The 14,389-nt window shown below is 34.4% G+C and overlaps 1 protein-coding gene across 2 annotated transcripts; it reads left to right on the top strand.

Annotated features, from left to right (window-relative positions):
- Positions 1–9,233: 9,233 nt before the first annotated feature.
- LOC104104355 (protein APEM9) lies at positions 9,234–13,740 on the top strand. Of its 2 annotated transcripts, none has more exons than XM_009612420.4 (6): positions 9,234–9,380; positions 9,590–9,763; positions 10,546–10,623; positions 11,197–11,482; positions 11,900–12,255; positions 13,252–13,740. In XM_009612420.4, exons 1-6 carry the CDS (start codon positions 9,325–9,327, stop codon positions 13,379–13,381), a joined length of 1,080 nt encoding a protein of 359 aa, XP_009610715.1. In that variant the 5' UTR covers positions 9,234–9,324; the 3' UTR covers positions 13,382–13,740. The 2 variants fall into 2 exon arrangements, with proteins under 2 accessions (XP_009610715.1, XP_009610716.1); XM_009612421.4 differs by having other exon boundaries at positions 9,237–9,380; positions 9,570–9,763.
- Positions 13,741–14,389: the final 649 nt, after the last annotated feature.

Here is a 14,389-nt window from a genome sequence, read left to right as displayed (position 1 = left end):
GAAGATAAATATTATAATATCATACCAAACTTCATAAACTATCCCAACAAAATTAATTACTTTATTATATAGAAAAGATAAAAACTGATAAAGAAACTAAAAAGAAAAATATTATCCTACAAAGACAAAAAGAAAAAAAGAGACAAGGACTAAGACCAATCCTTATATCTTATCAAATTATTTTTTTAAAGATGCAAATTAAGACTTCTATTTATAGAAAAAAAGTAGCTTTGATCATGCGCTACCCGTTGCATATATAAATTTCACATATGCAATGGAGACTTTTGCGTAAATAGTTTCATATGCAACTATGGCTCTTTTGCTTCTTGACTTCATGAGTTATAGTTAGTATCTGCAAATGTAGGTTCCATGTATGAAATTATGACTGTTGTGCATATAGATTTCATAGACGCACCTATGGATCCTTTTCATCTCTAGAGAATTTCCACATGTGTATTCTACCTTTGTGAATATGAAGACGGTATGTGCAACTGTGGCTTGCCTTATTCTCTTGTCTTTAGTTTCTATTCTTTTTTTCCCCTTCATTTCTTCTTCCTGCAAGATTTATTAGAAATATGCAAGAATAGGATAAACTTATTCATGTGATATTTAACATATTTAATATTTAACATATAAAAATATATATTATATCCATCACATCTTTATATAATTAGTACACCACTCTTCATTCTTACCATATTTCAAAGATCATCATTACTGTTGTTGCGCCCCATTTTCTCGCGAAAGCGGGTTTCGACGTATGAAAACTCTTTTAAAGCAGGTATTAAAAGAGGAGAGTCATCACCTAACAATTTTTAAGGTGCGTTAGGGTACCTATTTGCAAATAATTTTGTTCGACTAGTCCGTGTCACCAGAGATCGGGTAAGGGCTCAAGTTACCTCAAAGAGAAGGTGTTAGGCACTCTTCGAGGCCCACAACTGTGGGTCCCGACCGAACTTTAAACTATGTGGATTATGTAATTAGGCTAGGTGATCAAATAAATAAAGGAAAATTTAGAAGTCGAAGAGTCTTATTACAACACATGAAAATCGGTACAAATATTAATAACAATAAGGATGCAACTACATTAGTCTATATTAAATGACTATGTGTAAATAACAAGTACATAAAGAAAAGGGGGTCCTAAGTTTTTTAGCCTAAAGGATCACCCCGTGCAATATAAATAATACTTCTCAACCCCCTTAAGGTAGGGATTGCTCATATTATTCGGCGGGCACATACTATCATCTCCTGCTACACAATTACTATGTTGAAGTTGCTACTTAAAGGCACTTTAATTCAATTCTAAATTGGACCCTATGCGTGTACTAATTGTCCCATGCGTATGGTCCAGGAGGCTTTGGACCTCTATTTGGGTGGTTCTAAACTTTCCCTATATTACTCAAAATGATAAAAATTAGGCGACATTCAAAACAAACAAGACTTCACATAAAGACAATTAGAGGCCTAAGTTAGCCTCCACACATAAACAATAAATGCACGCGGGCAGATTCAGCAATAGACAATTTTCAAGATTAAGACACATTATAGTCGTTAAGTCCTATAAGCATAATTTCTAAGCGATTCTAATTTATAGCAGTGTACAAGCAGCGTTGCAATTTTAGGCTAACGAATTTTGCAGATTAAAGGCATTACGAACCTATAGGCATGATCTCTAGTTATTTGCGTAATGAGGTAGTGAAGCGATCCCAGAACTCTGAATTACCAGTGCTGATTTTTATAGACATGTTTCTTAGGCAGGTGACAGTGTCCTATGGGCTGGATTTCTAGTTGATAACAACTGAAATTGATTTTATATACTTTATCCCTATAGGCATGTCGTCTAAGTGTGGCAATGCGACGAAGTAACAAAGTAATTGATTAGTTGATTAAGATCCTATAGTCATGATATTTGCAGGAGCAGCGTACCAAGAGAAATAAAAGCAGTTGATTAATTGAAACCCTATAGACATGCTATCTAGATGGACATTAGAAAAACATGTGTTATTGTATCCTATAGGCATGCTATCTAAAGTGTTTAGTAGTGCACATGGAAACAAGCGTAACAATTACTTGAGCCAACATGTTTGACAAGTTAAGTGAAGTGTGTGCATGGTTTCTATAGGTATGATTTCTACTAGTGTGCAACACACTAAACGAAATAACATATAAGGCATGCTGAACAAAATAGCAAATAGAACACATACACCCTATAGGCATGTTTTCTACCGTGTTATGCAAGCATTAGAATACCTCCAACCCCCTTTTTATTAATCTCCCCATCATTCAGTTTACAAATTATTACAGGCCAAGAATGAAATAATACATACTTAAAGATGACAAACTATAGACTAAAACAAGTACAAGCCCACTAAGGCAATCACAGGCCCAATACAAAGTAACCCGGGGATATTCCAGGTCTTCAATAGCCTTACTCCCGGACAAAGCAGCAGGCCCAAACCACAGGCTCACAAGAAAATAATTAGAGTGCCCCTGAATCCTGTGACCAAGTCCAACAACACATATGTCCCCTTCCAGGCCCAACAAATAATTTACTTACCCAAATGGATGCCAAATGTGACCAGACTAGTAACAAACGACTCATAGAATTAATTGAACAACTTAAACACTCAATTCTTAAAAGTAAAACTAGCAGCAACTCTGGTCAAGGTATATAAACAAAATCATGCTAAGTTGGAAGGCATACAAGACACATATAAGGCAAATTTATGCTCATAGTTCTAGTAAAAAGTTTGAGAGTGACCTATTTGACTACATAGGATAGTAAACCATTGTAAAGAGTTTCTATAATGAAGAACGATTCAGAGTCAATCTAGGGAACCTTAGATTAAGGTCTAGCAGATTCAGGCAAGAAGCAAACAAAGTGCAGTCAACACATAAAATGTTCATCATAGAAAACCAATGAAAAGAACAACTTAACAGAGCAAAACTCATGATCAAGTGACTACTTAATGGAACGGGAAAATCTTAGCATGTTGAACACTAATCATAATACAATAAGCATGTCAATCTTTAGAATCAAGATAGGCTAGTATTGAACCTGATACTAGTTGGTCATATAGGAGAGGAGAGACTAGTTATGGGGATTCATAAGGTCCCAGACAGTGTTGAAAAGCACATGATTACACAAGTTCCAAATATATATTAGAGCTTAAATGGCATGAAGATAGCCTTTAGCTAACCAGTATAACATCAGGAATTCAGCAGGTTGGACATGAACGACTTAACCAGGTCTGAAACACATGCATGGATTTATCACAAAGGTATAGGTCAAGGCAGGGGACACGCATTAATCTACAAGTAGCAAGGAAAGCATGCTTAGGCTAATAACATAATCACGAGTTAACTATAGAACATTATTAAGTTGCACATAAATTCCTTAACATGAATCAGAACAGGTCATGTGCATGACTCAACTCATAAGAGTAAAAAACAAGGCAAGATGCTACACTCGAACCAAACAACAGTGATAAACATTCGAGCACACACATTAGAGCCAACAGACTTAAGAAGAAATAGAACCAAAACAGCAATTATGCAAGTTTGATTACTAGAAGGCATATAGCCTCAAAGAATAGCTTCAAAACCGACAATAGCACGTTGGTTCATAAAATCTCAGAGGCATAGATATACAGAGCATGAATTAAAACGAGAAGGAAAAAATAAAATTGCAAGAGTCGTAGCTACATTACCAGTTACAGACGAACAAGTAAACAAGGGGAGTAATTTCAGCAACACTTCAATGTCAATAGTAAAACGAGCAGTAGAACCCAGGAATCTCAGTGCGTCAGAGTTCCCAAGGGTTTTGAATGAACCCCGGGTAGTGCTCACACTGAGAAATGTTAGAGAATTGAATTTCGGTGGCCTTGGCTTTCAGCCGACCAAAAGATTAAGCCTCAAAATAGTATAGGACAAGAAAGAATAAGAGAATAGTAGTTGTTTTTTGCGATTCAAAGTCCGTCTTAAGGGAGTTGGGAGATGAATTTATATAGTAATAAAAATCAACATACAAATAGGGAAATACAGTCAATCGAACATAAACAAGGAAAGAAGAATATACAAAAATCAATTTAGAATCGAATTAAGAGAAGAAATCGGGTAAACCCTAGTTTGACTAGGATCAGAAATTGGCCGGAGATCTTGGTGAATCGAATCCTTATAGCCTTGATATGAACGTATACGAACGGAATATCGTCCAAATCCTAGAGAGTAAAGTCGATCTCCTTTGATTCAGAGACTGGTACTTGCCAAAAATGGGCAAGTACTAAGTAACACCGTATTTACACAAGTAATAGCGGTATAATCCGGAAAAGGGTAAGTAAATCATGGTAAGAATCCATGGATGAGCTGGATTCAGAGAAGAATTGGGGTGGCGGCTAGGGTTTGTGAGGTGAGGGGAGGTTTTGAGAGAGTATAGGGGCAGCCGGTTGGAAAAAATGGGTTAGGGTTTGGGGTTGTGCGGTTATAAGGATAGAAGGGGGAGGTGTTGTGAGCCGTTGATCTTGAGAGATCAACGGCTCTGATTTTAAAGAGAGATATGGGGCGGGTTAGTCGGGTCCCGTCCTGGTCAGGGTAATAAGGGTCTTTGGTTTGGGTTGCTGAAGGCAAGATGAAGCGGGGCAAATGTTTTGGGCCTGCTTTTGGCCTGAAATTCATATTAAAGCTGGGCCATAATTTAATTACACGAAAATTTATCAAACAATAATTTATAAAAAGTATTTAAAAAATAATAAAATATTATGTATCTAGTAAAATGCTTTAAAATAATATTTTAACATTATAAAAATATAAAAATGCTATTTGGCACAAAATGATGTAAAAATGTAATTATGCATATCATATAGGCTATTATTGCAAAATTATGTAAATAGCCTAAAAATACATATATAACTATATAAAATTAGGTAAAAATATTATGAAACATATATTTAGATACAAATAATAAATTTAGATGATTAAGTAATCACAAAATAATTTGAAAGGGTAATTAAAAAATATTCAAGTAATTTAAATGCAAGAAAATTAATTTTAAAGTTTTAAAAATTATAGAAAATACTTATATGACTCTTTATAAATTGGTGATGGTGCAGGGAGGATATTTAAAGCATATATGACATTTATAAAAAATATGAGGGCAAAATTAGATATCAAAATCATATAAACCTCCAATATCATTCGAATAATAAACTCTTATTCTAAAGCCTAAGTTTTTTCATACCCAGGCCTCCAAATCTCTTGTCTGTTGTTATTGTGTCCTATCATACCAAATGTTTTCTCCTCTTATCCTGATCTTCATCCCACGAGAAGTTTCTCCTTATCTTATCAAGTTGTCATTCCAATTTTGCAGCCATAAAAAATAAAGATTCGAGATGGTATCTTTATCGAGAACAATATCCCTATTATAGATTCGCTGACTCTGCTTTGATGTTTTTGACTTTTATGACATTACATCATATTTTGATGATTTGAAGGTATGTCTAGTGAATGGACCAAGTTTCATTTATTAAAGAAGAATTAACTCAAATAGTGATTCACCTAATCATTTAAACAAAAAATAATCGGTGAAGGTATAATATATGCATAATTTATTTATTATATGTGTATAGTTGTATATAATTAATGTATAATCTATATATATAGCTAAATAAAATAAACAATGAATATAACCGGCTAATTATGTAAAATCTATTTATTAAACTTCATTTACTCAACCCATTGCGCCCATTCGTAGGTATGTCCGTGGTTCATGTTGTACATGCTAGGAACGTAGTCCATAACTCTATGGATTTCTTTTCAATGCACTTATGTGCACTTTTTCACTCATGGTGTATCTTAGGCAAGTCAACACGGATATAAGATCGTTTTACCTATTATGTGGCTCCATAGTTAGTTTTTTCCATGGTTGTCCAACGGGATGGGACGGGACGGGACAGGACTGGACGACATTTAATCGGGACGGTCGGAACGGGACGAAACGGGACGAAACGGTAGGCCCATCCCGTCCCGCTAACAAACGGGATGGGACGGGACGGGGCGGACAGTAGGCCCATCCCGTCCCGCTAACAAACGGGATGGGACGGGACGGGTTCGCGGGCCTTAAGTGTTGTTTTAAAAAAAAATTTATTTAAACATTGAGTTTGGCAACGGCTATTATTTTGACAATGACTAAGTTTTTAAAGTTTGCAACAACTAGTTTTTTGACTTATTTAAAAAATTTAAAAATTAAACAAAAATTAGAAAACTAAGTAAAGAATTATAAAATATTAAAACAAAAGACTTGTAATAAAATATTCTAGTAATTATAAATTTATAATAGAGTTGTAATTTATTTAATATAATTTCAAGCCATTAAGTAACTAAGTAAGAGTGTAAGACAATTCATAAAAATAATTCAACGCTTAGAGCCAAAAGTATTGCCACGCTCCCTCCACCATGCCAAAAGTTGTTCGTTGCCTTCTTCGTCTTTAATGCTTTCCAATCCTTGATTAAGATAAAAATCAAGTTCATCATCAATAGAGGAATCAAAACCTATTATATCATCCATATCTTCCCATAGAACTTCTACTCTAGACTTAGAAGTAGAAGGAGCAGTTTCACCACCTGTTGTTTCCATAGATTTATATTTATCAAATATTGATCTAACATAAGAGTATATGTTAGCTTGGCAGTCTTCGAGAGATGATTGTTCATTTTCTTGAATTGCTAAATTCTCATAAATTTTATGAACAAATCTCTTTGCACCTCTTAGGTTTAAAGATGGGTTAAGTATAGTAGAAATTAAATAAACTTGGGGAATATGGAAAAAATACTTTTAAAATTTTATAATTATTTCATTAATGGCCGGTGCATTAGTTGGATTAGTTTTATACTTACCAAATACAACAGAAATTCCACAAATATACCATAATATTTGTGTAACAGTAGGATAATATATATCAGAAAATTGTTTTGTATCATAATAAAATTTTTCTAAAATTTAGTAAGCAATTGGAGCCGTTGTCCAACGGCTAGAATTCAAAAAAACAAAAGAAGGACGCGGGACGGGATGAGATGAGACGGGACGGGACATGCGGGACGGGACGAGACGGGACGGGACGAAATGGCCATCCCATCCCATCCCGTGTCCCGTTTAACATGGGCCCATCCCATTTAAAATTAAGTGAGATGGGACAGGACCGGGACGGGACGGGACAGGACGGTCCCGTTGGACAGCCTTAGTTTTTTCACAACAAATTATGATTTTTTGACAAAAACTTGGGTTGTTATTGGCGTATGTGGTTCCCTTAAGAACATATTGTGAGACGCATGTTGTTTTGGTTGCTTTTGAGAGGTTGTGTGTTGCCTAATTCAGTGTTTCTTTTGCAATCTTTTGTAATATTTTATTGTAAAAATTGTATGGGGCGCCCTATTTGGTCGTCCTTTTTTAACTGTTTTATTTTTTCGTTTGTATTTGTGCCTATTTTTTTTTGTTAAAAGCGTTTTGAAAAGACGATTTTGCCCTTCTTTAATAAAATATTATTGACAAAACTATAGACTGCAGGACAAAACTTTAGCATATTTTTGTATGAAATTTTAGCAAATGAACTAAATAACTTCAACATGCATTAGTCTGAAAATTTAGCAAATGGACTAAAAAACTTAAGCATGTTTAGTTTTAAGTTTTAGCAAATGAACTAAATAACTTAAGCATGTTTAGTATGAAGTTTTAGCAAATGAACTAAATAACTTCAACATGCATTAGCAAAAACTCATTAGAAAATTACATACTGCAAGACAAAAACTTAAGCATGTTTAGTGTGAAATTTTAGCAAATGAACTAAAAAATTTAAGCATGTTTAGTGTGAAATTTTAGCAAATTAACTAAAAAAAACGTAAGCATGATTAGTCTTAAGTTTTAGCAAATGAACTAAATAACTTAAGCATGTTTAATTTGAAATTTTAGCAAATGAACTAAAAAACTTAAGCATGATTAGTCTTAAATTTTAGCAAATGAACTAAATAACTTAAGCATGTTTAGTTTGAAGTTTTAGCAAATGAACTAAATAACTTAAGCATGTTTAGTTTAAAATTTTAGCAAATGAACTAAATAACTTAAGCATGTTTAGTCTGAAAATTTAGCAAATGAACTAAATAAATTCATCATGTTTAGACTGAAGTTTCGGATAAAACTCATGACAAAACTGTAGACTGCAGGATAAATAACTTCAGCATGCATTAGCTTGAAGTTTTAGCTTCAATGTGAAATAACTTCATGCTATATTAGCATGAAGTTTTAGCTTCAACGTGAAATAACTTCATGCTACATTAACATGAAGTTGAAGTTTTAGCCCCAAGGTGAAACAACTTCATGCAAGTGTGATTCTTAAGATGAATCTGGACAAGTTTCTAATTTTTTGATAAAGTTGTTGAGAGAAGATGAGGAGATCGTTTTATATCTTTTGTAAGGGGTGTAATTGTTATATTATTACGGATTTTTTGTGAGATGACTACCAAATCAATAATTTTTAAAATTAGGATACATGTTAAAAGGTGACACAAATATAGGGTACGACTGCAAATCCCCCTATTTTATTTTGGTGGGATTGAACCGTGGGTGTTGGAGAATATATATTGTGGGACTAGATATAATAGAAGTTTAGATTATTTTAAGTGACATGCTAATAGATGATTTTTAGAATATTCCTTTATTTCATATTATTATCAATATTATTTTTCTCTACCTTGCAGATTTGACGATTAGTTATTATAAAATACTTTTACATTCTTTGTATATTAATATTAATGTCAAAAAATGCAATTTTAAGGGCAAAAGGCCCATCAACTTTATATGGACATGTTGGTTTATCAATGTTTTACTTGGAGTCTTCTCACTTTTATAATTTGTAACAGTAATTTATCATATATAGATAGATTAACTTTTTAATAAAAATAAATAATAAGTTTTTAAATGTTGAGGAAAAAATTTAAATTTATTCAAATAAAAAACTTGAGTTTTGTTTTATTTGATTTGTAGTTAAAAATTGTACAAATTTTATGATTAAAGAGTAAATCAGTTATCTTTATATAACATCATCTTTCACAAATTAGATCTAGTTCAGCTTTTGCCTATCCTTTTTATTATTATTATTATTATTATTATTATTATTATTATTATTATTTTTAAAGTAATTACGTTTCTTCACCAAATAAAAACACCGTCTATTTGCTCTGATATGAAATAAAGAGGGCAGTTCGTTTCTCTCGTAGTGTGTGTCAAAAACAACTTGCAAACACACCGAATCTAAGCCAAGAGAGGAAAGAGCAATGGCCATGGACGCTGCAACTTCTCCGGCTTGGGAACAAATTGAACTTTCAGAAAGGTACCCTTTACTATTCTTTATCTCTCTCCTTTTGTTTTATTTTTGGCTTATTATCGAGCAAAATCTCTTCTTTTATTATATTATTACTAACAGATTTATCCTTAATTCACTAAGCAGCAATTTCGTCATTCGGGTTACTGTAAATTGTTTTTTCAATTGTCATGCTGAATTGGGTTTTACTTTTAAAAGAAAATTCTAAAAATTTGCAGATATATGATGTGTTGTATGTTCCAAGAAGCAGAATCTTTGTCCTCCTCAATTATAGAGCGATTGGTTGAGAGAAGTGGTAAAACTAGTGAATTTGTTGAAGACAATTGCGAATTAAGTGATATGCTGGAATCAGCTGGCATGGTTTTGGTGCAGTCCTCCAAAGAGTTGGGAAGGTACTTGTTTATGCCATTTTCATTCTTATATCAGCTGTTGTTGTTTTTTAATAAACGAGAGCCGGTGGCGCACGGTTTGAAACTCTGTTGATAAGGAGCCCGTCACTCTACCATTCTCCGCATAATTACGAAGCTTTTGTCACCACTTAAAATAACAGGCTTTTCTGCGGCAAGGTTCAAACCCATGACATTTGCCTAACCCACACATCACAAACTGTGTGTGCTCTTATCACTAGAGCAAATCCCTGCGAGCAGCTGCTTGTTGTTATTCTATTAGTGTAATATCGGATAATTAAGACTTGTTTAAGATTTTTAAGTATAACTTTGGCTTGAGTTTTAGGGTCAAAGACGACATGACTTAGTTGGGTTAGTTAGGATGTGAGCATGTGACGTCGTTGAGTTTGGGGCATTAAATGTTTAGAATTGGAAATTGCTTCATCATTAGCTGTTACAAACTCCGTCAACTAAATGAATTTATGGTTCTCCAGCTGAGTTGAATTCACAGAGTTTATATTGAAATTTGTTTTAGTAGATGGACGTTGAGTTCTATATTCTGCTATTGCTTGGATGAATGAGTACCTCTGAAATGCTTAATATAGGGTTGCTTTGATGTATGTGTACTTTTGAAAGGCCAAAGTATGTCGAATACTATCAGTCAGACCCATGAACTGCTTTCTCATCTTGAACTGTTTCTCGATGTGGTAATCCTGCTGCTTTGATTCATTAGAGAAATGTTTCGAATGTCCTTCAATTCCACTAACTATGGTTTTTGTGTTTGACAGGACAGTAGATATACTGAAGCAGCTGAAAGTGCTATTTGGTTCAGTCACAGCTATTCCTGCCCAAGTTTTCCTTACTGGGTACATCTTTTCTTAGATATGCGATTTCCGTAGTCATTGCACTTCTTCCTGTAGCATGGGTGGTCATCCTCGTGAGTTTGATATTTCTCAACTTTGTTGTCGAGTGAGATGATTTCTTTTCCTTTTAATAAGGTTGGGCAGTCAGGTGTGAATTTGATGCATTTCAACTTTGTGGTCGGATGAGATGATTTCTTATAAAAAAAGTTTGGCAATCAAGAGTTAGAATCCAAACTGTTCTCAATTTTATGCTGCTTATCATTCATGTTTTTCGTATTAGTTGCCATAATTGGATTTTGTATGAATGTCACAAAGTATAAGAATGCCTGTACTGTAAAAATGGAGATCGCACTCTTTGCTTTGACATGTTTCTTTTGGTTTTGAGATCCTGAACCTAAAATAATGTACTCCCCAATATCCCGTCTATCCAAAGTAAATGAAAAAGAATTCACGATCCCTCTCGTTCTGGGACCTGTTATTATTGCAAGGTTGCTCCTCATAACTTCCATTTTCCTCTTAACATGTTTAGAAAAGTTCCGCTCTTTGATATAGAAATGACTCAAAACTTCCTTCCAGGGTGTGTCTCCAGATACCAGATGTCCCTTCTTCTGAAGTTCAAGAAATTCTAGAGGAGTTCCTTAGGAAGTGGAGATATGTTGATGGGAAGTATTATACTCTAGAAAGTGTGGAAGCTGATGTACCTTGCTCGGAAGAATTTAGCAATCAGATTTCCCTAGGAGTTGATAAGTACCTGGAAATTGTTGAGCTCTATGTGATGACTTTTTTGGGGAGGATTCTGGAAAATCTAGATTTTGCTATCTCTTGGGTTGACAAAGCTGCCCTACCTGAGGAGAAGAGGCAGGCAAGTAATAAGTTTTCTTGCTTCATTCTAGTAAACAATGATCAAATATAAATTCTTTGTTTCTTTTGTGTCTACCGCCACTCCACTTTGAGCATCACTTGGAATCACTTTGTGATTCCCGTAATAAACTTTGTTGTCGTAAAAATCTGTTGTTGAGGTTCTTAGTACTATGAGTTGAAGTTTCTTGGGGGTTTATGGTTGAGTATATAGTCTAATAGGCCCTAATTTTGTGAGTTTAGTCTTTGTCGAAGGAGAAAGGACAAAATATATGCTTATAACAGTTGTTCAATGTACAGTCTGTCGGAGTAACCTTTGATGTGTTTTGCTTGGCTCTCTTTATGAGATTGATGGTTTAGCTGGTTTGTAACTTAGTAACTTATAGCTTGGTAACTTTTTAATTCTTACTCTGTATTCCAGGATCTTTTGAGGCGGTTGCACTCCATGAACACTTTGAAGCTTGGCAGTTCTTCACAGTCCTCTGCATTACCGGTCCAAGTAGATGAATATTCAACTGATTCCACTTCCCTGATTGAAGAAAAATCATGCAAAGGAACAGCAAAATTTTTGGAACGCCAAGACCAGTCTAAGGGAGAGATCACGAAACAAGCAATTATGGAGTTAACGAGACAGAGAACTCCATTTTGGTGGTTCCGTACTGTCACTTTGAAGTTTGGAAGCAGTCGCTTGGTCTTATCAAATGGAAGCATCTTTCTTGGTTTTTTGGCAGCACTTGTGTACTATGCGGTGCGGAGAAAACAAGCCTCTTTATGGAGGTAATATAATCTGTCTCCACTTTCTGCTAGATAAAGAAGCACTTGCTCATATTTACGATTTTCTTCATCTGATAGCACAGTATATCGTGTATAATCTACCAATCTCTCTCATGACTCATGGACATTTTATAGGATAAAGCGAATCTAATGCCCGGCTTGTGCATTGAAGGATCTTTTGCTCCTATCACTTGCATAATATTATAACTAATTCTAGTGGTCATATCAAATTCCCTTCATTATCTTGAAACAACTAAAATTGATTCTTAGTCTTCTAAAGCTCATTGTTGATGTTGGATTAAAGTCAAATTCACCTTACAGTAAGCACTGGTATACTTATTTGATTATTTAGTATTTATGTGAAACTGTACATAAAGACATATGCATAGAGGTTGTTTATCTATATAAACATGTACGAGTTAACATTTATGTAATGGAATCATCAGATTTAGAAGTTAGAAAACATTGTTCACGTGAGAGACGTCTCTTGGTTTATGGGGTTGGCTGTGTCATTCTAGTTCTTCATATTGCACGTGGTCATGGAGAACCTTTGCTTTTATGGTTTAAGTTCTTTTATTTACATCAGTTCTAAGAATCATCTGGTTTTGTCACCATATGCACATAAGTAGCAAGCAAAAACCGTGCAAGCATGATGCGATTACACCTCTCTAGCAGAGCTACTTATACCTGTGGGTCTATGAGAATCTGATACCATAGTAGAACTCACATCTACCTGCCTTTAAGTTTACTAAATCAATCAAAAACTCTCTAATAAAATTGTTGCGATTCCTGGAATGCCGTGTGAGATGTTCAATTGGGCATATTGCATTTGTATCGGTACTTTCTGCCATCCTTTCAGGCAAATTTAAGTTTGCGAATGCTAGGTTAGTACATGCTTGGACTTGGCTTATGTTAGACATAAATTGTTCGTCAACAACATGATATTCAGGCCTATTATTATTTATCTCACTGATTTTTTTTCTGTCTTGCTATTATTAGTGTTCTTAAAAGACAAGCTTCATCTACAAAGAAGGCTTTGGTCGACTTCTGGCAACTTGCATTCTCGTACCAAGTGAACCCTCTAGCTTCTGTTCAACCTCTCCCTCCTGCGACGCGTGGAAGTCGGTGATGCACAATTTTGTTCCTCATAGTTTCTCAAAACCAGAACTGTTACTTGTAGATAAATAAAAGATTACTGAAGTTATTGCTACTATCACCTTAAATTGGAGAGGAGCATCCAGAAATAATAGTAAAGTTTGGTTCAAGTTCGCGTTCTTTGCCAGGAGAGTACTGCATCATACAGTTACTCTATCTAGTCTTTTTTCTTTAGCGCTTTAGTTTATTCTCTTAGCAAAGGGAAGATCTCAAATTTCTCAAATTTATAAGGTGGTGTCATTCATTTTATTTGATTTATAACTATGGTACTCTGCTCCTTATTCGTTTCTCCTTTTATATAATGGAAATTAATTTGAAAGATTTTGCAAGCTAGATGGTTTGTTCGTATTTGCTCAAGCCTTGGTTGGTAAAGTTACACTGTACTCGTGGGAGGGAGACATGTATCCGATGGAATAGTCTAGGTTTGCCAAGCTGGCTCGGACGCCACTATTATCAAATAATAAATTGAAAGATTTGAATGTGTATATACTGCTTTGTGTATTGCTTAGGTCTGTGCTAACCCTCCTATGGTGTGGGACGCCAGTAATAAAGCCCGGTCAATTATCTTGGCTGCAGTTTAGTCTGGGATAAGTTTCAAGTCCAGATTTCAATTGATTCCTTAATAGAAGGAAACTTGAGCTTTATTCTAAAACTGAAACAAAAGCTTGAAGAAACAGAAAAGGACCACAAAATAATTTCAGTTTCTGAAGATTAGAATTATAACCTTATGTTAATTTATATGTACATCTGATTGTGGTAAGATCCAAAAAGTGTATTTTTAAATGCAAATATACTAATTTAAGTATTAAGCTTCTTATTTACAGTTTTAGTTACTTATTTTACCAACTAATAACACAATATTAAGATTTTAGAATTACTATTTTAAATACATAAGGGGTCGTTTGGTTGAGAAACAAGTTATTCCATGATTAATTATTTCGGGATTAGTTATCTCACCCTCCCATGGGGATAAAAACACTAC

Source organism: Nicotiana tomentosiformis, chromosome 11, assembly GCF_000390325.3.
Source record: "Nicotiana tomentosiformis chromosome 11, ASM39032v3, whole genome shotgun sequence".
Lineage (NCBI taxonomy): Eukaryota > Viridiplantae > Streptophyta > Magnoliopsida > Solanales > Solanaceae > Nicotiana > Nicotiana tomentosiformis.
Note: the sequence above shows the minus strand (reverse complement) of the source record. Positions and strands in the feature narration are given on the sequence as shown.

Bases quoted from the DNA above. Each gene is read 5' to 3' on its own strand.
- LOC104104355 (XM_009612420.4), top strand. From the start codon at position 9,325: ATGGCCATGGACGCTGCAACTTCTCCGGCTTGGGAACAAATTGAACTT. The intron at 10,624-11,196 runs GTACATCTTTTC...ACTTCCTTCCAG, and splicing joins GCCCAAGTTTTCCTTACTGG to GGTGTGTCTCCAGATACCAG. The intron at 11,483-11,899 runs GCAAGTAATAAG...TCTGTATTCCAG, and splicing joins TACCTGAGGAGAAGAGGCAG to GATCTTTTGAGGCGGTTGCA.